A 26,708-nucleotide genomic window follows, 5' to 3' on the forward strand; every position below is an offset into this window, starting at 1 on the left:
AAACTGACAGAGTACCAGATAAGCAGGATATTACAAAAAAATCAGTATTTACCTAATATACTTTCAATAAGACCTAGCTAATTTTTTTGAAGATTTATTTATTTTTACTGGAAAGGCAGATCAAATTTTACAGAAACGAAAGAAAAAGAGCATCCATCCACTGATCACTCCCCAGATATCTACAACAGCCAGAGCTGAGCTACCTTCAGCAAGAAGACGAGTTTCTTCCAGATCTCCCACATGAGGGTAAGGAGCCAAAGTTTTGAGCCATCCTCATTTGCTTTCCCAAGCCATAGCCGAAAGCTGAACTGGAAATAACAGGAATTGACACCCATAAGGGATGCCAGTGATGCTTCTGGAGTATTACCCTGAAAGTTAATTCTGAGCATAACTTGGTATCAATTACACCTTAACTGATCACATATAGCTTGCAAATATAAAACAAAGCAAAAACTTCTTCACAAGATCAATTACATTTGTTTCCTTTTTATATTGAAAAAAGGTATTTTTAATCTTAATTACGTTAGAATTCTCTATTGGTGATTTTGCAAAGCTGTGAAAACTGCAACTATTAACCTTATATATGCTGCTTTGAGTTTTTTTTTTTAAGATTTATTTTTATTATTTTTTTTTATTGGAAAGGCGGATATACAGAGAGGAGAGACAGGGAGGAAGATCTTCGTCCGATGATTCACTCCCCAAGTGAGTGCAACGGCCAATGCTATGCCGATCCGAAGCCAGGAGCCTCTTCCAGGTCTCCCACGCGGGTACAGGGTCCCAAAGCCTTGGGCTGTCCTCGACTGCTTTTCTGGGCCACAGGCAGGGAGCTGGAAGGGAAGCGGGGCTGCCGGGATAGAACGGGCACCCATATGGGATCCCGGGCGTGCAAGGCGAGGACCTTAACCACTTGCGCCACCGCGCCGGGCCCACTGTTTTGAGTTTTTAAATAGCTGCTTTAACACAAAATTCCTAGCACTCTATGCTTTGAAGCTCCTGCTCAATATTTCATATGGTTTTATAACCCAATGGGGATAACCCTATGAAATATTAACAGGGAAGACAAGTCTGTTGAATTTTCCCTCCAATTCGTTTTTCTTTCCTCTCTCCGTTCTAGAATTGAAAGTATCACGTCTCATGCTGATGGAAAGCCAGAATTCAACCATCAGTTTGATTCTAGTTTCGTTCTAATAACGGCCACTTTCTGCAACCAAGTGACCAGGAGAGTGTGAACGAAGGCAGAAAGAAGCTGGAAACTACCGCTCGCCATGTTATAGCGATGTCCACTTTAAATAATGGAGAGTAAAGCAGATCTAGAAACAGACACATCAGCTTGGAATATCTTTACATTTTTCTATGAGCAAGTCATATAATTACTTACATTTTGGTCAGCCAAGTATATATCAAAATTTATAGCATTAAGTACTACTAAGACACTACATGTTTTTTTCCCTTTAAGATTTATTTATTTTTATTGGAAAGGCAGATGTACAGAGGGGAAGATCTTCCCTCCGATGATTCACTCCCCAAGTGACCTCAACGGCCGGTGCTGCACCGATCTGAAGCCAGGAACCAGGAACCTCTTCTGGGTCTCCCACACGGGTGCAGGGTCCCAAAGCTTTGGGTTGTCCTCGACTGCTTTTCCAGGCCACAGGCAGGGAGCTGGATGGGAAGTGGAACTGCCAGGATTAGAACCGGTGCCCATATGGAATCCTGGTGCATTCAAGGCGAGGACCTTAACCATTATGCTACTGCACCGTGCCCAACACTACATTTCTATAAATTGTTTTAAAAGATACATAAAGATAGTTTGGCAAAATACATTTTAAAGTTAAATTACAAAATTAGAGTGTTAACATTTTACATAAAGTTTATGAAACTAACCATAGCATTACATTAGCAACTGGTTTTATATTTATGCCTTACAAATTTGCAAATATGTATCTTTACATATCATATAGTTCTAATAATCTGAGTATACATTTATATTAGTTTGTCAACATTATTTTACACTTAATAAGCAATTTCTTTGTGAGGAACCAGTATCGGCAACTGCAGAAGCAGCTTATTCACAAAGGTATTCCTATTTAAGCATTTTCACTAAATGCATTCTACCATCTCCCAAGGTGTTTTGTTCGATGGGCCACGGCTATTCCACAAAGCAGTAACAACTGATCAAATATTCATGTGAAATATTAGGCTAAGCAGAAATTACTGACATATTCCACAACTTTCAGCATGTTGGTGAATATCTCAATTCTTCTTAATAGGACTTTTCACAAATTACCACTACTACGACGGTGCAGTAAGCTAATCCTCCACCTATAGTGCCAGCATCCCATATGAACGCTCTTTCTAGTCCCAGCTGTTCCACTTCTGATCCAGCTGCCTGGGAAAATAGCAGAGAACAGCTCAAGTCCTTGGGTCCCTGCACCCATGTGGGAGACCAGGAAGAAGTTTCTGGTCCCTGGCTTTAAATCAGTTCAGTTTTGGTTACTACAGCCATGGAGGGATCGAACTAGCAGATGAAAGATTCTCTTTCTCTCCCTCCTTCTCTCTGTAATCTTTCAAATAAAAAGAAATAAACCTCTTAATATTCCTACAACTTCAAAGAAGTTTCCTTTACTGGTAAGTTCTTCTAAAAAAAACCCAACCATATCAAAGGATGAGCCTTATGTAAGAAAAAATAATGAAAATAATGAGTTCATTGATTATTACAAATTAGAAGGACATGTAGGGAAAGCATTATGTATTCCTGTCTCACGTTTGAAATCCACGTAGCACCTTACTCCACTGTCGATACTTCATTTCTTTTTTCCTAAGATTAAATATGTTTGAAACCACCTGTTAACTTCGATTAACTAACACTAACGCCACCCACTGGGTTAATGCTAAAACAACACAAGAAACCTCATACCTACAGAAGTCCATGAATTAAACCAACCACACTTAAATACACCATGACACAATGATTTATACTACGGTAATTTTACCAAGCTGTTTCACACACATTTTCACTTATGTTTCATAATCTTATTTTTTAGAAGATTTAATTTTGTGCCCAGTGTGATGACTCAGTGGCTAAATTCTCGCCTTGCATGCCCAGATCCCATATAGGTGCTGGTTCATGTCCCGACTGCTCCACTTCCAATTAGCTTCCCGTTTGTAGCCTGAGAAAGCAGCAGAGGATGGCCCAAAGCCTTGGGACCCTGCACTAATGCGGGAGATCGAGAAGAAGCTGCTGGCTCCTGATCAGCTTGCTCCCACTGTTGTGGCTACTTGGCGGAGTGAACCAGTGGACCGTCTTATACATAAAGCAATACACTAATAAAGCTCTGTGCATAGTCGTCATTCCTTGAAATCTAGTTATTACCAAAAACCACAACTGCCTCTATATCCTTCAGTGAAAATAATTACCAATTTTTTTGAATCCCACCTCAAATGCAAAACACAAATAAAGAAACAGAATAAAGGATTTCATTTATAGTATTTGTAAGTGGACATTCTGATATTTGATGTTTGTTTATATCCAGGAATTATTGCTCATGGATGATCTAGTGCTTACATATTTTTCAACCTTCTTATCTTTTTAAATCAAGATATCTGGAATTTGCTTCAAACTGCATGAAGAAAAACAGGAATGGATGTAGCTTTATTATAGTATTTTGTGTTTGTTTACGCACGTTAGAAGTTTTCTGTAATAAAAGTTCTGTTTCAATTTTAAAAAATAATAATAATCTACCAATTCTACTGCTTCTTACAGAAATTTTTTTTTCTGAAGATTTATTTTTATTAGAAAGTCAGATATATAGAGAGGAAGAGAAAGAGAGAGGAAGATCTTCCGTCCGATGATATACTCCCCAAGTGAGCACAACGGCAGGTGCCGCGCTGATCCAAAGCCGGGAACCAGGAACCTCTTTCGGGTCTCCCACGTGGGTGCAGGGTCCCAAAGCCTTGGGCCATCCTCGACTGCTTTTCCAGGCCACAAGCAGGGAGCTGAATGGGAAGTGGGGCCGCTGGGATTAGAACCGGCATCCATATGGGATCCCAGCAAGTTCAAGGCAAGGACTTTAGCTGCTAGGCCACAGCACCGGGCTCCAGAAATTCTTTCCTAAAGTAACAATTTTTCCAAAAATGCAGTATGCCCCATGTGACCTCAAGAATTCTTCTCAGATGTAGCCCACCAATCTGCTAAATCCTATGCAGTTTTCTGGGGCCAGCCATTACATCACAGTGAGTAAATCTGCAATCTGCAGAACCAGTAACCTGTAAGAGCACCAGTTTTATACTGGTCATTCTACTTTCAACCCAATTCCTGGGAAAGCAGCTTTAGAAAACTCCATGCACAATACAGCACACCAGATGAAGCTCCTGGCTCTATCCTGACAGAGTTGAAGGGAGATCGCCCAACCACTGCTTAAGTCCCCCAAAAGCCACTGTGGCCAACTGTAGAGTGAGGCAGAAGCCAAGTATCAGGAGTTTCTTCTGGGTCTCTCATGTGGGTGCAGTAGACTAAGTACTTGGGCCATTGTCCACTGCTTTCCCAAGCCATCAGCCAGGAGCTGGATCTGAAGCGTAGCAGTCAGGACACAAACTGGCAGCCTTACAGAATGCCAGCACCACAGGAAGCAGCTTCTACCACGTCACCAGAGCCAGCCCTGGAAGTTAAACTGTCCGGAAGTCTACTGGTTACGCAGAACTTAGGAGCAGCAAATAAGACAATCCATGCAATAATCACCCAGGCACTTACAAACAGTAAAAGCAGATATTATTTCATCCTAAAATGCAAAAAAAAAAAAAAAAAAAAAAAAAAAAAAAAGGATATGAAACTGAGTTCACACAGTATTCATTCCTAATGATTAATCAATGAGGCTGGTGCTATAACTACACACAGCAATACTGGCATGGCATCTAAGGGTCACTTCCTGTCCTCAGCTCCCCGCTGACGCCCCTGGGAGAAGACGGTCCACATGATTCAGCCCCTGCGACCACAAGGGAAACATGGATGGACTTCCAAGTTCATGGCATCAGCCTCCCCCATTGCTGCCCACTGCAGCCATTTGGGGAATGAACTATCAAACGAAAAATCTCTCTCTCTACAACTCAGAATTCCGAATAAATATATTTTTGGGAAAAAAAATGTTGAAGTAGCCAAAGGGGATCAAATAAAATTTAATTTCCTCAAAGCTTTTAGTGTCCTCAAATGATCCAATTATGCTGCAATAAAATGTAGGGAATTAACAGAAAATCAGTGTATGATGAACCAAGCCAAGACTTCAATGCTAGTCATAATCCTATCTTCAAATCCTGGGCTATCGATGTTACCTAGAAATTATTTCAATTTTTTTAAGCTATCCTAGAGTACCATTACTTTGAAAGTAAATATGAGTGTGTATGTAAAATACCTGCCAAACAACAGCTGGAAACTTTCTCTGGTTTCACCAGCTTAAACTAACTAGACATTAAAATAGTGAAAATAAAACTAGAAAAGGGATTTTACACTTATAGCAGTACCTATATTTTGTGTGGAAAATAATTATGAAAAATAGGTTTTAAAATACTGAATCATTCTGGAACATACATAGAGCAAGTTTAACAGAATTATTTGGCCTACTTTTATCATGGCACTGTTTCCTTACTGGGAACTCCTACACAATCAAGGCAACTCCACTGGTCAGCCACTGCTAGGGGCAGGTCCTCAGGTAAAAATCGTATTGAAACATGTTTCAAGAAAACCAATTTCTGCAAAGAGCCAAGAATCTGACATTCAAAAGCAGCTTGTTATCACCTAGTCTTGGAATCTTCCGAGAAATAAGCACTGGCTGAGATGAACTCTTTAAGAGAACTAAACAAGAGGGCAGAAAGGGAAAATTTGAGCTTACGCTGGCCCACTGGCAACAGACCACCAACTCCTAAAATGAATATGGACACACACGGGCACACACATGCACAGCGGCTCACTAAGAAAAGGAGAGGATACTATGAAATGATGTAATTATTGCAATTGTGAAAGTTTCAACAGAATAAGAAAGCTGATTGTCCCTTAAAAAGCAAAATTCATCTGAAAAGCAGAATTAGAAAGGGAGACAGACACACAGAGGTCTTCTATCTGCTAGTTCAATCCAAAATGGCTACAACAGCTGTATCTGGGCTAGGCCAAAACTAGGAACTTCTCAATCTGCTTGGGTGCAGGGGCCCAAGCACTTGGGCCACCTTCTGTTGCATTCCCAAGCAGCTGATTCAGAAGCAGAACAACCGGAACTCAAATCAATGCCAATATGGGGATGCTGGCACTGGAGGTGGCCAACTGTCTTTTTTTAACAGAAAAAGTGAGAAAGTTGCCATTCACTTCTTCACTCAACAATGCCTGCAACAAGTGGGACTGAGAAGGCCAACCCGGGAGCCTGGATCTCAGACCAGTTTTTCTAGGGGAGTGGTAGGGACAACGACCTGAACAAGTATCTGCTCTCCTCCAGGGTGTGCATCACCTAGAAGCTGACATGGGAATCGAGCTAAGATTGGAACCGAAGTACTCTAGGAATGTATTTTTTCAAAATTATTAGTCTGTTTATTTGGAAGGCAGAGTTAAGAGAGAAAAGGAAAAAAAAAAAAAAGAGAAAGAGATCTTCTTTCAGCAAGTTCATTTCCAGAATGGCTCCAACAATGGGGTCGGAGCAGACTGAAGCCAGGAGCCAGAACCTGGTCCTGGACTCCTACCTGGGCCACAGGAATGCAAGCACTTAGGCAATCTTCTACTGACTTTGCAGGGCACTAGCTGTAAGCTGCAGCAGAAGCAAACAGAACTCAAACCTGTGATCGGCCCGTGCAAGCTACTGTTATAAGCAGCAGCTTAACCCACTGTGTCCCATCAGCTTCTCTGGGGACATTGAACCACCGTATCAAATGCCGATCCCATTTAATACTGATTATATTTATATAGCTACGTTCCGTCATTTCACCCTTAATTTTGGAAGATTTTATACAGGTGTATTACATAATACCAAATCGAAAAAAGATTTTACAATCTAAAAGCAAAAGATGTCACCTTCACAAGAACCTAACGATATAGGCTAAATGTCAGATTTTTTTTTTAAGATTTATTTTTATTATTTTTTGATTGGAAAGGCAGATATACAGAGAGGAGAGACAGAGAGGAAGATCTTCCATCCGATGATTCACTCCCCAAGTGAGTGCAACGGTCGATGCTATGCCGATCCGAAGCCAGGAGCCTCTTCCGGGTCTCCCACGCGGGTGCAGGGTCCCAAAGCTTTGGGCCGTCCTCGACTGCTTTCCTGGGCCACAGGCAGGGAGCTGGAAAGGAAGCGGGGCTGCCAGGATTAGAACCGGCGCCCATATGGGATCCCGGGCGTGCTAGGCGAGGACCTTAACCACTTGCGCCACCGCGCCGGGCCCTAAATGTCAGATTTTAATATAGTGCCAACTAGTACCCTTATTAGAGTTGGGCTAATACTGAATCAACCAAAACTTGTTTAGTACTGTAGGGGTTAAAGTAAACAGCACTAATAGCTCTGCTTCAATATTAGCTAAACTTTAGCGATGCTAGTATAAGACTATAAGATTTCTCATTTACCAATGGCCCAAGCCTTATCAAATTGCAGATATAAAATCAGAAGCTGGGGCCAGCACAGCGAAATAATCCTTCATCTGCAGTGCTGATATCCCATATGGGCACTGATTCAAGTCTCAGTTGTTCCACTTCTTATCTAGCTGCCTGGGAAAGCAGCAGAGGATGGGTCAAGTCCTTGGGCCCCCGTACACGTATTGGAGTCCCAGAAGAAGCTCCTGGCTTTGCATCAGCTCAGCTCTGGTGACTGTGGCCATCTGAGGAGCAAACAAGCAGATGGGAGATTATTCTCTGTATGTCTGTCTGCTGCAATAAAAATAAAGCAACCCAGGATCCGGTATAATGGTTAATCCTTTACATGCAAGCACCGGGATTCCACATGTGCATCAGTTCATGTTCCAGCCGCTCCACTTCCCTTCCAACTTGCTGCTTCTGGCCAGGGAGAGTAGAGGATGGCCCAAAGCCCTGGATCATGCACCTGCATGGGACGCCGGAAACAAATTCCTGGCTTTCTAGATCAGCTCAGTTCTGGTCGCTGCAGTCATCTGTGGAGTGAACTAGTGGATGGAAGATCATTCTGTTTCTCCTCTCCTTAAACTGATTTTTCCAGTAAAAATAAATAAATCTTGAAAAAGTAAATAAAACAACCCAGAAGCTTCTGAGAACTCAAAAAGGAAAGGATTGTCAAAAACAAGTTTCTTGATTAACTAAACACTACAAAATTAAGCATTTTTAAAAACTGAAGCTACAGTGGCTGGTGGTATGGCATGGCAGGTAAAGCCCATGGCCTGAGATGCCAAAATCCCACATGTGCACTATTTAAAGTTCTGTCTGCTCCACTTAAGGTTCAACTCAACACTAACAGCCTGGAAAGGCAGCGTAGGGAAGGCCCAGGTGGCTGAGCCTCTGCCCACCCCCACCCCCACCCATGTGAGAGAACCAGAGAAAGGTCCCAGCTCCCACTTCGCCCAGCCCTGGCTGCTGTGGCCATGAGAGCAACTAAGAATCTGTTTCTCCTTCTTCCGCTGTCATTCTACAAGTAAACATGTAACTCAGATAACAATTGCAGTTATATGCCTCACTGTTTTATCTGTCCTTTGAATAGTTCTCAAAATAGAACATGAAAAAACAAAGTCATGTTAACATTACAATAATAATATAACTGAAGACAGTTAATTACCAGTTCTAATCAACTCTAAATAAGATAAACAGCTGCCTTCCTAAGAATCCTCTGGGCAAAGAAAAAGAAATGCCTGGTAGTCTCCAAGCCTAGCTCATACAATGTATGGCTAGCTTCTGTTTCTCTGCTGAAATATATTATTCTCAAACAATAATTTTCTGTAACAATCAGGGAACATACTTTTCCACTAACCTAAAACTATCTGAAACACGTAATAATTTTTCAGTAAGTTTCAGAAAAGCCATAAAATATTACATGAACAATCTTTAATATTTATTAGCATACACTGATTTTAACCACCAAATTGTTTCTGTACAGAAAAAAAATCATATTAAAAGTGAACAATTGCTCTGTGATGGACAAGAGCAATTTGTAACTTTCATATCTGGTATTATAAAAAAACTTCCCATACAGTAGCCAGTACTGCTAGGGACAAAGAGTAAAGATACAAACATGTGATGGATTAAAAATAAGAGGGACGTAATATTCCTTACCATTTCCATAAAACTAGAATATGAATTATTAATGTACTGTTAGGGCAAGACTCTGGTACAGTAACGAATCTAGCAGTGCTCCAGACCGAGAGGCAGGACTCCACTGTGAAAGCAGCATCACTGTTGTTAACCCAAGGGCAAGTTTAACAGGAAAAAAAGATCTTTTTGAAAACTTACTTGCTAATTTGGCCTGTAATCCAGAAGGTCCAGGTTTTGATGTCTCTGACTTAGAAGACCCTGGAAGAGACAGTTTTGTTTTAGGAAGGCTAACTTTCGGGCTGAAGCGAGCAGCCCAATCAAATTTTGAAGAGCCACCAGTTTTACTCTGTTCCTTCTCCCTGCTGCTTCTTCTGGGACTGGGGCTGGATGCTGAGCGGGAACGTCTGGCCTTGCTCTGATCTTTCCCTTGCTTCACCCTGGCTCCTGCTGGTGCAGTGGAGGAGACCGAGGCTACAGCAGAGGACGAAGAGGAGGCAGAGGCAGCAGAAGAAGAATCAGTGATGGTGCTACAGCCAGCTCTTGCTGAGGCGGCGGATTTTGAAGCCAGCTTGGTAGGTTTTGCAGATCTCTCTTCGGCACCAGTTGGTTCGGACCCAGCAGCACTCTTTACACAAGAACTTTCTGTCCTCTTTCTTTTCTGACTCCGTGAACTCCCAGCGGCCCCACTCTTCCTGGTGTGAGCCTTGCTAGTTGATGGCGACTGTGCAGATTTCAGCTGTTGCTCCTGGTCTAAAGGTCTCTTCTTTGACTTACTATGTGGCTTCTTCGTTTCTGACGAAGCTTCAGTATGCTGAAGCGCTTTGGGCTTTTTCGCAGAGCTAGGAGAATTGGTCCTGTTGTAATCTGGGCTAGCACTGCGTTTCACTCCTCGAGAATTGTCTTTCTTAGGCACCTGCACTGTTTTCTGCCTTTCTGAAGTACTGGCTCTTTCTGGATCCTCCAATTGTGGTACTGTGACAGCAGATGATGAACCGCAGCTTCTAAAAGGATAGATTAAAAAAACCAAAGGTTTGCATCAGCCCAACATCAATAAACTTGTCATGCAAAACTATATCCTAACTTTCCAAATCTCTGGAAATAGGGCTTGAAAAAGAAAGCAAAAATTCTCCTGGTCAATCTAGTGTTGGAGAAATAGATTTTCAAATGTCTATCTGAAATGGAGAGGAAGGTACGTCACTTCAAATGACCAGAAGCGTATTCTTTAGTCAAAAGACATTAACACACTCTTATCACAAGAGAAAAATATCTCAGAAATTGGAACTTTAACACTATTCACAAATACAACTGCTTTGTCAAATCTAATAAAAAATAAGCAATAAAGGCCCAACATGGTGGCCTAGTGGCTAAATTCCTCGCCTTGCACACGCCAGGATCCCATATGAGCACCAGAGTTTATGTCCTGGCGCCCCACTTCCCATTCAGCTCCCTCCCTGGGGCCTGGGAAAACAGTCGACGATGGCCCAAAGCCTTGGGTCCCTGCACCCATGTGGGAGACCAGGAGGAAGCTCCTGGCTTCTGATCAGTTCAGCATTGGCCATTGTGGCTGCTTAGGGAGTTAACCACTGGATGGAGAATCTCTCTCTCTTCTCTTAAATCTGATTTTCCAATAAAAAAAAAAATTTTTAAAATTAAGATAAATAAGCAGTGATGTAAACACTTTCAAAATGCAGCTTATAAATTATCTTGTAGTTCTAACCACTACTCACAGATATGTTCAGTTCCAAAGAGTCCTACAAATTAGATCCTAAGAATCACTGTGGGGCTCACACTGAAAACTAAAATGTTTAAATGACATTTTAGCCACCTATAATTGCTTATGAAACAAACTGGGAGGGCCCGGCGCGGTGGCGCAAGTGGTTAAAGGTCCTCGCCTTGCACGCCCGGGACCCCATATGGGCGCCGGTTCTAATCCTGGCAGCCCCGCTTCCCTTCCAGCTCCCTGCCTGTGGCCCGGGAAAGCAGTCGAGGACGGCCCAAAGCTTTGGGAACCTGCACCCACGTGGGAGACCCAGAAGAGGCTCCTGGCTTCGGATCGGCATAGTATCGACCCGTTGCGCTCACTTGGGGAGTGAATCATCGGATGGAAGATCTTCCTCTCTGTCTCTCCTCTCTGTACATCCGCCTTTCCAATAACAAAATAATAAAAATAAATCTTTAAAAAAAAAAAAGAAACAAACTGGGAAACCTCAGAGCTAAACAAGGGAAAAAAAGGTGTGTCCAGGGGTCCAGGGTACAACGCACTATCACTACTAAGGCCATAAATAATTAATCCTAAACATTACACTTGGAATGAAAAAACATGAATAACATTTTGAGGTAAAACACGCAAGATTTAATAAGTACGCAAGGATTCAAATGCAAATAATTCTGTCTTGAAAAGGTATTAGGCAACATGAAGATTTACCTTTTAGAAAGGTGTCCCCTTGACAGTTCTGAAGTAGTATTAGACTGCACTTTGGGTGCCTTAGAATTAGATTTTCTACTCTCAGGAGGGCTATATCCCTGATGTTTTGCCTGCCCTAAGTGTGACCTGTCAGCAGAAAATCAAAACAGAGATCTATCAGGACACTGAGATTTAAGCACAACACTGAAAATGAAATATTTTATATTTAAAAAATAAATACAACCCTCCTAATGCTTATTGATCCTATTCTTTTTTTCAAGTATTCATAAAACGAATATAAGCAGCATTGGAAAACAAATTTCCTCTTAAACCCAACTTTTTCCATATCCAACAGCTAAGTTACACAATTAGCAGTTGATATACAACCTATAACTGCAAAACAGTAAATTTTTCAATTATTTTACTGCATTCACACATGCTATGTATCTACAAAAAGGAAATGTAGATTTTACACCTTTCACTAAATAGGACTCAAACAGCTTAAATGTTTATAGAAAAGCAATTTGTGATTCATACAATGAGATACTAGTTCACAAAAATCTTAAATTCAAGTGAGACAGTAAAGGCAGAGATAGATACATCAATTTTCAAACTGCTTTTATACAGAAAATTAGCAGCGGTGTGAAACAGTTAACTACTTCTACACAATATCTGCTAAGAGTTTAAAACATTAATCAATAGGAAGTATCTAATAAAAACAAGTCCTAGAGACTTACAAAACCTACTAGAAAATATTCCACATTCAAGAGTGTATCATTGTAATGACTACATGATAATTATCTGTAACAAAATCCATGTCATCACTCTAAAACCACGTTTGAGGGATATAATGAAACTGTCTCCAGGTAATCTTTTTATTTTATGCACCAGTTATATCAGATTTATATAAATTAGAAAGAAGCTTGCATTAATATTTTTCCATAATCTAACACTTTAATGACTAATGAAATTCAGAGTGGAAATCTGCCTTCCACAGTTAACTAGTGTGAATAAAGTTTCCTTAATAACAAAGATGTTTAGTTTCTTAAAAAAAAAAGGCTTTCATTAAACACCATCTCAAAGTAACTTAGACAATAAGTCAGTGAAAAACCTCACATAATTCTAACTGAAAAACTGAATTTTTATAAACTTACTAGCAAATCAAAAATACAACCATCACTTTAAAGATAGGACTTAAGTATGGGCACTGCCCATTGAATAAACCAGGGAAATCACAACACTAACCAATAAGCATTTTATTTAACAACCAGGACTGGAACTGGCAACCAATGGGATGCTGATTCCATGCATGGAGGACTAGCGTGCTATGCCACTGTGCCAGCCCCAGCCACCCTCATTTTTATAAGCCTACCATACTTTTGTTAAGTTTTAAAATACACTTAACTTTCTACCTAAATGTATTTCTGCATTTTTCAAGACCACGCTATCTGGTTCAAATAATTATTTAATATTATTTAATAGACAAACTCCCAAGATCAAACCACAAAAAGTAAGCAGTATCAGAAGCAACCATCGTAGAAAAACCAAAATTCACAAAACTGACTGAAGTCCAACAATTCCCACATTGATCTTCCCCCAAGATTATGTGAAGCAGGCCCGGTGCAGTGGCCTAGAAGCTAAAGTCCTTGCCTTGAATGTGCCAGGATCCCCATATGGGCACCAGTTCCAACCCCAGCAGCCCCGCTTCCCACCCAGCTCCCTGCTTTGTGGACTGGGAGGCAGTGGAGAACAGCCTAAAGCCCTGGGACCCTGCACTGGTGTGGGACATCTGGAACACACTCCCGGCTCCTGGCTTGGGATCAGCTCAGCTCCACCTGATGCGGCCACTTGTGGAGTGAACCTTCAAATGGACAATCTTTCTCTCTGTACATCTCCAATAAAAAATAAATAAATAAATAAATCTTTAACAGAAAAAAGATTAATGGGAAGTATACCTTCTCTGAATACTGATTTTTAAAATATTGTCTGTATCAATCATTTTGGTCCTCTGCCAAACTTGTTCAGCAAAAGGATGTTCAAATTACCCACTTCAGGGCCTGGCACGATAGCATAGTGGTTAAGGTCCTTGCCTAGAATGCGCCAGGATTCCATATGGGTGCCGGTTCTAATCCTGGCAGCCCTAATTACCATCCAGCTCCCTGCTTGTGACCTGGGAAAGCAACTGAGGACAGCTCAAAGCCTTGGGCTCCTGCACCCAACGTGGGAGACCTGGAAGAGGATCCTGGCTTCTGATTGGTGAAGCTCCAGCCATTGCGGCTGCTTGGGGAGTGAATCATCGGATGGAAGGTCTTCCTCTCTATCTCTCCTCCTCTGTATAACTGCCTTTCCAATAAAAAATAAAAAATACATCTTAAAAAAAAAATCACCCACTTCTATGACAGGAAATATTTTCAACTTGTGGTGATGCTTTTCACAACAAAAATAAATAATATGCAAAAATAAATGAACACAGCAATGCTCCAATCATTTTTAATGTAATCAAGAACTGAGAAATGGCCCCTGGGCCGTACTTTCTGGCCCTGGCTTGGTAAAAGAAACAGACAACAAGATGGAATCATAAAGTGACAAAGTGGGGCATTCCATATCAGGGCTCTATTTTGTTATTTCCAGTTAAAAATCTTTAGTGCTGAAAATATGGCAAAATAAATCTCCATACAAGACATCCAAGCTGAAATTGTCAGTTAAAATATCACAGTTGTCAACCCTAAAGCAGCACTGGGCATCTTTCAAGTCACCTTACCAGCTCCCAGCTGCTCTGCTGCCCATCCAGCCCCCTGCTTACCATCTGGGAAAGCAGAGGAGGATGGCCCAAGGTTTAATGCTCCTGCACATGTGGGAGACCTAGAAGAAGCTCCTGGCTTTGGACAGGCCCAGTTCTGGCTGCTGAGGCCATTTAGAGACTGAACCACTCACTGGCTGGAAATATCTCTCTCTCCTCCTCTCTTTAAAAATAAATATATCTTTCAAAAAACGCACCTGTTGCTGCAACGAGTCAAATAAAAGATATGTCTTTTAAAGGGCATAGTTTGTCATTAACACAAAAAATGAAGTGATTATTTTTTTGTATTACAGATTTGAAATTGCGGAAACGTAATCTCTATGCTACATTTAGCCACTGTGGTAAACACACATACAAGACCAGCACTAGGCCAAGCATCCCTCTTGCAGTGTCTAGTTTCAAATCCTTCCCCATCCAGTTTCCTACAAATGTGTAACGCCGGGGATTCCAAAGGAGAGGATTCAAACAGCTGAGTCCCTGCCACTCATGAGAGAACAGAATCGAGTATCCGGCTCATTGCTTTGGCCTGGACCACTCCTAGCAATTGCAGCCATTTGGAGAACGAAACAGTGACTGGGAAGCGTTCAGCTTATCTGTTTCCTTGTCACTATTGCCTCTCAAAGAAGGAAAAAATACACGCATTACCAAATACAAAAGAATCTGAGGTTTAATTCAATCTTCAAATTTGTTTGTATGTATGTAATACAGACCCATGCAATTTTATGCATTATAACTTGGTCTTTCAAAATTTAAATTCTGGGAGACAGGTGATGTTGAGCCATCATCCCATTTCGGTGCCGTTTCAAAGTCCCACCGGCTTCATTTCCAATCCAGTTCCTTGCTAATGTGCCTGGGAAAGCAATGAAGATGGTCCAAATACTTGGGCCCAGCACCACATGGGCAACCAATAAAAAGCTCCTGGTTCCTGATGTTCTGGCCACTGCAGCCGTTTAGGGAATAATCCAATAGATGGAAGATCTCTTCCATCTCTCCTTTCTCTGTAATAACCACTTTCAAATAAAAAGCACTTCTAAAAAATTTTTAAACTTTGTGTGCAAAATGTTTTAAAGAAACCATTGATTTTAAGCCACTTTAAGTACTATTTACAGAACCGTCAAACACAACGAAGAACGTGTTCCATGAACTATATTTACAAAGTCTTGGAAATCCATACAGAAGTCACAAATAAACCTAAAGATGTAGCTGAGACTTAGGCTCAAACATATGCTTCGGATTTCTTAGTTCGGACCTGATCTGCTGCTTTTGGCATGTCAGAAAAACTTATATAGGGTTTTTTACCTGAAGGGTAGTGATAGAGATAAGTGGTAGATACAGAGACATTCCATCTACCGTTTTCATTTCCCAAAGGTGGAAAAGCCAGGGGAGAGGACCTCCAACATCTGCTGCCTCCTACGCACATCAGCAGGAAGCAAGATTAGAAGCCAAGTGTGGTCAGGCATGATGACTCAAAGGCTAAATCTTTACCACCTTGCAAGCTCCAGAATCCCATAGGGATGCCAGTTCACATCCTGGCTGCTTCACTTCTCGTCCAACTCTTTCGCTGCCTATGCCTTGGGAAAGCAGTCAAGGATGACCCAAAGCCTTAGGACTTTGTACCAAGCCCTGGGTCCTGGCTTTGGGGTGGGGCTCAACTCCAGATGTTGCAGCATTTTGGGGAGCAAACCAGAGGATGGAAGATATTTCTAAATCTCTCCTTTGTGTAACTCTCATCTGCCTTTCCAATAAAAATAAATTTAAAAGGGGGGGGCCCCAGCGTGGTAGCCTACTGGCTAAAGTCCTTGCCTTGCATGTGGTAGGATTGCATATGGACGCTGGTTCTAATCCCAGCAGCCCCACTTCCCATCCAGCTCCCTGCTTTATGGCCTAGGAAAGCAGGAAAGGACAGCCCAAAAGCCTTGGAACCACATACCCAAGTGGGACACTTGGAGAAGGCTCCTGGCTTAGGACCGGCTTAGCTATGGCCGTTGCTGCCACTTGGGAAATCTATCATCGGACGGAAGACCCTCTTCTCTGTCTCTCCTTCTCTTTGTATATCTGACTTTCTAACAACATAATACATTTATTAAAAAAAGAAGAAGAAGAAGAAGAAGAAGAAATAAAACAAAGCTGCAGAGTGGCCATGCCTGAGGAATCTGAACCAGACTCTCCAACACTGGTTATGAAAATTCCCAGTAGTTACTAAACCCACTGGACCGCAGCATCTGCCCTATGCTAGTTTTCCAAGAGATGCAGGCAAATCAACCCAAGATTCATACATATTTTTAATGTTCACCAGTATATACTGAAAGCCCATGTTAAAAGTGCCCAGAACAGGCTAATCCAATGCTGAGCTCCAGGATCCCATATGGAGACAGTTCGTGCCCCAGGCACTTCCCGTCCAGCCTCCTGTTTATGGCCAGGGACAGCATATGGACTTGGGACCCTGAAGCTACATGGGAAGCCCAGAAGCAGCTCCTGTCTCCTAGCTTCAGATTGGCTTAACTTCAGACCTTGCAGCTATTTAGGGAGTGAACCAGTGGATTCTTTGTCTCTCCTCCCTGTAAATCTGCCTCTCAAATAAAAATAACTCCTAAAAAAAGTGTGACTTGTGATATTTAAGTGTGCTGTAATTATCATTTCTTGAACTCAAACACAGTTGTAACCAACTGAATGTCACCTTGTGTGACAGAACTCAAGCACTGACCTAATTAGATCTTACTATTATCAAATGCTCCCTTTTAATTTTCTATGTAAGATACTAATATATATTTTCTAGATGCTATGCAAATACTTTTATATTTAATTCAAAATACTAAAGAATTATAAAGATGTTACACTGACTTACGTCGATAAGAGTACACTGAATTAAGAGTTGAGAATCACTGTGCTAAGCCACTCAACAGACACATTTACCAACTAACCAATAGGTGCAAGCCATGACAGAGCTTCACATAGACATGCAGAGCGTACAAACTAGTTCCTTTCCTCGGAGAGGTTAAAGCCTCCTAAAACAAAGTCATCTAACAGGGGATCTACTGTAGCTCCCAGGAGAGGATCACTTCTAGCAGCAGACAGCCTTAAGCAACACAGGCATCTAAACCCAACCTGGAGGGGTAAGAGGGAGCAAGAGAGCAGTCCAGTTAAAAAGAGAAAAAAGAAGGAAGCAGCAGGAAATTATGAAACACAAATGTCACATGGCAAACGCTATCAACTGCCCAGAGGTTCCAGATACAACAAAAAACAGAACTGAAAAGACAAGGTAAAACCAGACAGAACAGGTTTCTAAATACCTTGTGGAAATACCTTACTTTGTTTTAAATAGTGGCCCACAGCAAGAAAGTGACAGAACTAGAAGCAACGAGGCAATGAGACTCATACCTACAACAATGGGATTCTGTTTGGGTGGCTAACTCTAACACTGAAATTATAGAGAAAAAAGGTAAAGCAATCAAACTGAATCAAGCATCGGAAAAATTCATTCCACAAAGGTTGGAACCATACAGTAAAAGTTATTTTCCCCATACTTTTTACAAGGTTGCTGCAAATGGTGGAGATAATCAAAAAGTGATTCATGACAGATTAATGATCTGTACAATTTTTACAGATACCTGGCTGAAAGATTAGTTGAGACAAGCACAGATTGAACTTTTTTTTAACTGCCTACTTAAGTGGTGCCAGCAGAGTGGTGCAGTAAGCTAAGGCACAGTCCTGTGGTGACGGCTTGTGTCCCGGCTGCTCCACTTTCCATCTTGCTTTCTGCTTGTGGCCTGGCAAAGCAGAGGACGATGGCCAGGTTCTTGTTTGTTTGGTTTTTTTTTTTTTGTTCAGCCGCTGTTTATTGACACACAGGCAGGCTCTGCAGCAACAGGCCTGGATGGGCCGTGCTCGTGGGGGAAGTGGAAGGTGCTGATGGAGTGTTTGTTGGCGGCGTCAGCTGAGTGGGGAAGGGAACGCAGGTGAGCACAATGCACACAACTTGGGAGTGGGGGGAGTCAGGGGCCCAGACCTGCCAAAACCGGATCTGCAGCTTCCCTTAAGGCCCTGCTGTCTGTGCATGACCCCAGGCCAGGATTGGGAGTTGTCCTGGGGATGCATTCTATAGGAACCACACAGTGCAACGCGTGGGGCCATGGGCAGAGCCACATGATGAGCAGCAGAGTTCTGGCGTGCCCAGTCATCTTCCAGCTCTTCCACCGACGTCCCAGCCCACCAGTGCCATACTACAGGCCCCAGGGAGCACTACAAGCATTGCTGGCCTAATGGATGGGTAGGGGGGACGGGACGGGACAGTGGCTGGAGGAACGGCTGCAGGCTTTCATGGCACTGGCACCACGCACATGGTGTTGGTGAAGCCGGAGCCAGGGCGCCAGCCGGTCAGCACAATGACCACATCTCCAGTCTTGAAGAAGCCACGGGCCTTGCCAACATTCATGGCCAAGTTCACCCGAAGGTCGACATCCTTAGCCCAGGCCTGTTGGACAGGGTCCTTACACACCACGGGGAAGATACCGCGGTAGAGGTGGGCCTGACGGGCCGTCTGATGATTCCGTGTCATGGCAATGATGGGGGCGCGTGGGCGGTACCTGGCCACTTGGTGAGCAGACCTGCCAGACTCCGTCAGAACTATCAAAGCTGCTGCTAAACACTTATAAGAAGCCTCCACGCTGCCCATGGCCATGGCTTCCATGAGGTCTGTGGAGTGACTGGAGGCTTGCACAAGTTCTTCGAACAGCTTGCAGTGGAACATGGCTGCCTCAGCCTCACCAGCTATCAGGTGCTGCATGCGGACCACCTCCAGGGGGTAGTCACCCTTGGCGGTCTCTCCGGACAGCATGATACAGTCAGCTCCATCTAGGACCACATTGGCCACGTCACTGCCCTGCGCGCGAGTGGGGCGGGGCTTCTTGATCATGTTCTCCAACATCTGTGTGGCACAGATGACTGGCTTCCCTGCACGGTTGCAACGTCCGATCATCATCTTCGGGGCAAGGAAGACCTTTTCTGCAGGAATCTCAATGCCAAGATCACCACGAGCCACCATGATGCCGTCACTGGCCTCCTAGATCTCGTCAAACCTGCGCACGCCTTCATGGTTCTCAATTTTGCTGATGATCTTGATGTTTTTCCCTTTCTCACCCAGAACCTTCCTGACTTCATGCACGTCAGCTGCCTTGCGGATGAAAGAAGCAAACACCATGTCCACGTCCTGTTCCACCCCGAACTTAAGGTCCTGGATATCCTTTTCCGACACTGCAGGCAGGTCCACAGCGGCCCCAGGCAGGTTCACACCCTTCTTGCTGCCCAGGAAACCACCGTTCTCCACCTCCGTCACCAGGAAGTCAGGACCTTTCTGCTTCACTTGCAGGGAGATGAGGCCATCATCCACCACCTTGCAGATGTTCTCATCGCACTTGTCCATGTAGGCATTGTCCAATGTGATCTTGAGCGTGGCACCCTTCTTAAGCTCCACCTCCGCGGTGCCACTGCCCTTGATGAGTCCTGTTCAGATCTCAGGGCCTTGTGTCCAGAGCCACAGCCACTGGCCGGTAGAGGATGGGGTCTGAAGCAAAGCTTTCCGTGGCCGTGCGCACGTTCTTGATGGTCTCAGCATGGTACTCGTGAGTTCCATGGGAGAAGTTCATACACGCCACATTCATTCCAGAGTGATGGCCAGGTTCTTAGGACCCTGCACCCCACATGGGATCCGAATGAAACTCCTAGCTCCCAGCTTTCGATATGCTCAGCTCTGGCCATTGCAGCCATTTGGGGATTGAACCAGTGGACAGAAGAACTCTTTCTGGCTCTGTAAAAATCTGCCTTTCAAGTAAAAATAAATCTCTAAAAACAAGCAAACAAAAAAAACCCTCTCAGACCCAGCGGCATGGCCTAGCAAGCACTAGGATCCCATATGGGCACCAGTACTATTCCCGGCAGCCCCACTTCCCACCCAGCTCCCTGCCTGTGGCCTGGGAAAGCATCCGAGGATGGCCCAAAGCCTTGGGACCCTATAGCCGCTTGGGAGATCCAGAAGAGGCTCCTGTCTCCTGGCTACAGATTGGTGTATTCCAGCTGTTGTGGTCACTTGGGCAGTGAATCAATGGGATGGAAAGATCTTTCTGTATATCTGCCTTTCCAATAAAAATCAATGTCAACAAAAACTGAAAAATAATAAATGAATTACTCAACTGACAAGTGACACACATTATTTTAAGCTTTTATTAACTGCATAATCTAACTTGGCTTCAAATGACACCCAAGGCAGTTACTCCCATTTTAAGCACATAGCAAGCAAGGTATGTATACACAGCCTCTAGGCAGGAAACATTAAGACTGAGCCCAAAAACATGCAACTGCCTCTTTAAAAACATGCAATTTCAAAGCTAAATCAATCATCTCTGTGATTTAGAGCTTTATGTACATTAGGCCAATTATAACTATCCAATCCACAATGGTATTTCTGCTCATTGTACAGGTCAAAATAATCAAGCCCAAAGTTTTGGAAACTGTACATGAAAATCATGGAAGAAAACATTTCTGTCTTCTGAAACAGAACCCTCTGTATTTAAAAAAAAAAAAAAACACAACAAAAAAACAAAAAGCACAGCCTTCCAAAGGTGATGCTAAAGTTGTGCTGTTTGGCTAACGTAGGAAGCATCTGCATTATTTTTTTAGTCACACTAAATCTTTCTTGGAAGCCCAAACACTCGCACGGAAGAACTAAAATCCTCAGTGAAGCACGTGAAACAATGGACACCAATTGACAACATCACACAGGTTTCCACACCAAAGGCACTTTAAAGTTTCCATAAGTTGGCACTGTATGTGGCACAGCTCGTTAGGCTGGCACCTGTAATAACAGCATATCATACAAACATTGGTTCCAATCCCAACGATTCCACATGCAGTCCAGGTTTCTGCTAACATGCTTGAGAAAGCAGCAGCAGCCAGCCAGGCTCTGGGGCCCTGCTATCCATGAGATCTGAATGGAGATGAAGGCTGCTGGTTTCGGCCTAGTCCAGCTAAAGCCACTGGAGTCATTTGGAAAGTGAATCAGTAGATAGAAGATCTGTGGAAGATGTGTCTCTGTCTCTCCCTCTCTTTTGGCATTTTTTTTTAAATTTTTTTTAAGTCCTTAGAAACAGGAATGAAAAGGTAATTTTATTCTTTGCAAAATATTTTGTAATCCACAAAATTTTTCATAATATGCATTCTTCCATGAATTTTTTGAAGATTCCTCATGTGGACTTCAAAATTTTGCACCAAAATATACTTCTCATTCCATTTTACACAAACTTTTTAATACCAGTGTATGCTTTCAAGATGACTTTTGGGATCCATCTCACTCTTGCTTATTAAAATTGTAAAATCTACACTCACTTTCAGGGCCCATGAAAGAATACAGGTGTCATTGAGACTTGCAGGTTTGCCACGTCCAACTATAGGCAAGACCGTGCTTCTCCCTGGACCAAGACAACCCTGCCAATGCGTAACACAGTCAATTTCCTCCCATGGCTACAAGGCCCCATGGGTCAGACTGGTCCTCCCACCATTACCAAAGCAGTGATGAAGACAGGAAACAGTGTAGCTGAACTCCAGCCAGCCTGACTACAGCAATAACTACTGTAACTGAACAGAACTGGTTACACGCTACCCAACCCATTCCACTAGAAAGTATTCTCAAAAGGGATCAAACTGTAGTCAGAAAGACACCAAGCTACTTGCAAATCACATCAAGTTACCCCATATCACTTTCGTCCTCCCAAACAAGACAATATGCAAAGACAACCAAAGAGGCAGAAGAATACCATAAACAAAATAAAAATTTAGAAAGGATCCCAGACTGGTTAAGTAGGAGAAGGAGACCACATCCTAACCCTAGAGATAAATCTTAAATAGAATGTGGGGGGAAAAACTGTCAAATATGTGATTCAGAATGTTAATTATGGGACTAGCGCTACAGCAGAGTGGGTGAAACGGCCGTCTGTGCCATCAGCATCCTACATGCTCAATGGATCATGTACCATGGGTGCTGCTCCACATCCCTGCTACGGTACCTGGGAAGGTAATGAAAAATGGCACGTGTATGGGAAGCTCCTGGCTACCGGCTGGCCCAGTCCAGCCATGGCAGACATTTAGAGGGAAACTAGAGAATGGAAGACTTTTGTCTCCTGCTCTCTGTAACTCTGCCTTTCGGGCACAAAGATGAGCCTTTTACTTTTCCTTAAAAACAGAAAAAATAGCCTGTAAACCATAAGTATTTGATTTGTTGTCTTCCCATAAAAACTGTAAGATGGTACTTTTTATTTTCTTAATAATTATTTGAAAGGCAGAATCTGAGCGAGAAAGAAATTTTCCATCTATTGAATCACATCTCAAATGTCTGGGACTAGGTCAGTCTAAAACCAGAAGGCAAACACTCTATTCAGTTCTCCCACAAGGGGGCATAAACACAAGTAGCTGGGCCATCATATACTACCTTCCCAGGCGCAGATAGCTGGAGCTGAAGCCTGGAGGGGCTGAGACTTGAGCTGCATCTATTAACACAGACAGGTGTCCCAAACAGTAGCTAAGCATACCACAGTGCTCACCCTAGATGGCACTTTTAAACCACCGGGAATTTTCATAATTTATTGTGGTCAAGGAAATATGGGCAGAAATGATCACTCCTGGGGGAAATATGAGAGAACATAGAGGCCAGCTCACTGTCAGCTTTAGCTTCAATAAGCACCCTGGGAACACCAGAGAATGTGAGCATCTCAAAGAGCAGCTGTGCAGCGGAACCAACAGCTGCATTATCTACAACTAATATTTATTTTTGAGTTGTTACTACAGTATAATCCAATCCATCCTATTTATTGCAAAACCCATTTAAAATATGCCCTATGTCAACCCATCTTCCAAACAGTCAACATTTCATCATCATTTTAGTAATTTAAGAAAGCCTAAAAATGCCAGTGGGGCAGGGGAGGGATCTGATTTCTAACCTATGCTAGTATTTGAAGAATACCTAGTCTGCTTAGGAGCAAAAGTAGTAAGTGATACGAAAGAACCGTAGATAATATTCAAGCCTTCAAAGTACCTCATGAGTCCACTTGTCACATAAAGACAAACATAGCTGACAAGCACCATCTGTTTTGCAACTGCTGCTCAGTCTGCAGAGCCCAGACCCATGAAGTCATCTCTAGCAATGTCCTTCACCTGACTCCACCACGAAGAGCCCGAGGCCCACTTCCCTGACAGGGCCAGGACTGCTTAACACTGCGTACTTCCGTAGCTGCTATAAACCAGTCTTTATTAACAATGTATTAATGAATACAATCTTATAAAATTTTTAAGGCAGAACTGTACAAACTGGCAAAAGAGGCCTTACTGAGGCAACACATGCCTTTCTCCAGGACCTGAACAAGAGTGGAATACTCAAGCCTCAAGTGGAATTCACACAGCTCCAAAAACTACTAATAAAACACAACTACTCTCCAACAGCTTGACTGTCTCCTCCTACCCACCTTCTTCCATAAAGCAGGAGACACGACAACAGGTAACTGCAGATTCACATTTTCTTACATTTGCCATCAGAAGTGAAAATGGCCAAAATTTCCAATGTGCCCCATCCTGGACTATAAGTCACAGTGCTCAGGATAAGACTGTACTGCCGAATCTACCTTTGGTCAAAAGCAAGATTATGGCTACCCAGGCTCAGAGTAAGACTGTGTTCAAAGAAGTATCTTCCATCTAAGAGGCACAGGAGACCATCCTGTGCTGGCATACTGGTATAGTTAACACAAATTTTCCTTCCTGCCAGCTGGCACAACTGAAAGCCAGGACAGGGTGCAAGCTGGACCCAGCAGGACCACAACACCTGCAAGTTCACATAAGGGCTGGTGCTGGAAGAAGGCAAGGTTAGGCTGGGCTGCAGCACCTGATGGTAAATGCCAAGACTTGGGGGCAGGCCATGTTAGCCTGTGCCAGAGCACCCGATGACAGGTGCAAAACCCAGGGCCGGGGAGCAGGCCCAGCAGGGTAACCTCTAGAACCATACTGCTGAGCTGCTGCTACTACAGACGAGCGTGAGAGCTGGAAGAGGGATGGTTCAGGCTTGGCTAGGTTGCTTTGACTGCTAGTGAACACAAGAGGGGGAAGAGTGTGGGCCAGCCCAGCTAGACAGCCACACCAGCTGTCAAGTGCCAGAAACTGCTGCAACTCATATAATGCTGACGGTAGCACCTACACTCTGGCAGGTGAAAGATCTGGGGCTGGGATTATGAGAACTAGGGCTGGATGTGGGCCAGGTTGGACAAGGCAGCAACACCTGTTGGCATACCTGAGAGCCAGGTCTGGAGGCAGGGTGGGCTGAGGTAAGCCATGGCACCAATGGTATGCAACAGAGAAGGTTGGAATCTGGTTGGGCCGGGCTAGGCTGCAGCAGAGGCTGGCATGCGCAAAAACCAGGGCTGGGGACAGGTCTAGTGGAAGTTATTACAGGTCACCCCAACTAGGTCACAGCATCACTGGTATGCAGGAGGTATGGGACTGGGATGAAACAGCTGCATCCCATTACTACGTGCTTTAGCTGACAAACTGTACCTGACCCTGCACTGGCTGGAACATATTAAGAGTCAAGTCTGAAGTCACCCCACACAAGGTTTTTTGGGAGACTTTTCTCTACCCCAACCCACAGCGAAAATCATAGTACGTATGGTCCGATCCTGGAGTGTATGTATTGGGATGGAGCCTCCTCAGTTGCTGATGCCTGTGCAGTTAACAGCATGTCCAGATGCAAGAGACATATGGGGCAGCTCATCTAGGCCAGCAAGGGACATTAAGTGCCATGTCTTTGAATGGAAAGCCAAAAAGGTTCGACAATTCTCCTGGCCAAGCTTTGCTGCATGTTCCTGGATCTGTGGATACACTGGGATGGACTTTGTCAGCCAGCAGACCTTGGAAAGATTTTCTCAACCCTGCAGCATAACAACTTCTCACAGCTATCATTTGACACAGGAGCTGACTTTTCCTCATCCTCCTCCTCCCATGTGCACACAGCAGAAAACACAAATTGAAACATAAACTTGTCCCACCCACCATTCTACATACCTAACCCATCCCAGTCGAATCAGAGGCCCACATGAGAGTATATTCCTCTCAGTTACCTAAACAATTAAAAAAAAAAAGAAACTGCGGGCCCTACGCAGTAGCCTAGCAGCTAAAGTCCTTGCCTTGAACATGCAGGGACCCAATATGGGCGCTGGTTTACGTCCCAGTGGCCCCACTTCCCATCCAGCTCCCTGCTTGTGGCCTGGGAAAGCAGTCGAGGACGGCCCAAAGCCTTGGAACCCTGCACCCATGTGGAAGACCCAGAAGAAGCTCCTGGCTCTGTATTGGCTCAGCTCTGATCATTGTGGCCACTTGAGGAGTAAAATCATTGGATGGAAGATCTTTTCTCAGTCTCTCCTATTCCTGTATATCTGACTTTCCAATAAAAATAAATAAAACTCCAAAAAAAGAAGACTAAAAAAAAGAAATAACAGATTTTAGTCAAATATAAAAACAAAATTAGAACTAAGAAAATACTCTTCATTTGGAAAAGAAAAGATGTTGAGGTGCCTGCATCCCAAATGTTTGTGATCCCGCTCCCCTCTAACACAGACGCTGGAGGCAGCAGGCAACTAAGAGGAGAAAATATTCATCAGTGCTCTGATATCCTTTACATAAACCCTCTAACAAAACAATAAGCACCTACAAAATCAGAAAACAAGAGGGAAGGTCAAGTTAGAGCCTGCGAAGTGGACATCCTGCGTGGGTTTCTGGCCCTGCTAATCGCCTGGGGAAACCAGTGAAAGCCCAAAGAATAGGGAGGGCCTTTGTCACTCAGGTGGAGACCCAAATGAAGACCCAAACTGCTGAGGATGGGGGAACCAAGGGTCGATATGATGACATGGCAGACTACTGCTCCACCTGTGTGGACAGCATCCCAGACAGGCACCGGTTCATGTCATGGTTGCGCCACTTTCCATCCACCTCACTGCTTATGGCTTGACAATGAGAATGATCCATGGCCTTGGGACCCTGTAACCACATGGGAGACCAGAGGAAGCTGCTGGCTTCTGGTTTCAGATTAGGTTATCTCTGTCCATTATGGCCATTTGAGGAGTAAACCAGCAGGTAAAAGATTACTCTGTCCCTTCTCTCTGTAAAATCTGCCTTTCAGGATATGGTGTGATGACTCAGTGGCTAAGTCCTCACCTTGAAAGTGTCAGGATCCTAAAGGTAAA

At 43.5% G+C, this 26,708-nt stretch overlaps 1 protein-coding gene, 1 long non-coding RNA gene and 1 pseudogene across 12 annotated transcripts in view; all 3 read right to left on the reverse strand.

The window, feature by feature from the left end:
• The window catches only part of TRIP12 (thyroid hormone receptor interactor 12), a 127,308-nt gene that overhangs the window by 69,605 nt on the left and 30,995 nt on the right, over window positions 1-26,708 (reverse strand). For 6 of the 10 annotated variants that reach the window (XM_040982850.1, XM_040982852.1, XM_040982849.1 and 3 more), the window contains 2 exons: window positions 11,661-11,786; window positions 9,434-10,236 (listed from right to left, as the gene is read on the reverse strand). In XM_040982850.1, coding sequence (XP_040838784.1) covers window positions 9,434-10,236; window positions 11,661-11,786 — 929 coding nt within the window. The remainder of the gene's footprint in view (window positions 1-9,433; window positions 10,237-11,660; window positions 11,787-26,708) is intronic. The other 4 variants (XM_040982856.1, XM_040982858.1, XM_040982855.1 and 1 more) reach the window with 2 other exon arrangements.
• Window positions 18,263-20,101, reverse strand: LOC121158197 (annotated as a pseudogene). Its single transcript, XR_005884165.1, has one exon. The product of XR_005884165.1 is annotated as a pyruvate kinase PKM-like (transcript).
• LOC121158198 lies at window positions 21,671-25,662 on the reverse strand. Its single transcript, XR_005884166.1, has 2 exons — window positions 24,379-25,662; window positions 21,671-24,171 (listed from the first exon to the last, which is right to left on the reverse strand). It is a non-coding gene; the product is annotated as an uncharacterized LOC121158198 (long non-coding RNA).

The sequence above is a fragment of the Ochotona curzoniae genome, unplaced genomic scaffold, assembly GCF_017591425.1.
Source record: "Ochotona curzoniae isolate NIBS_2020 unplaced genomic scaffold, NIBS_Ocur_1.0 contig_3643, whole genome shotgun sequence".
Classification (NCBI taxonomy): Eukaryota; Metazoa; Chordata; class Mammalia; order Lagomorpha; family Ochotonidae; genus Ochotona; species Ochotona curzoniae.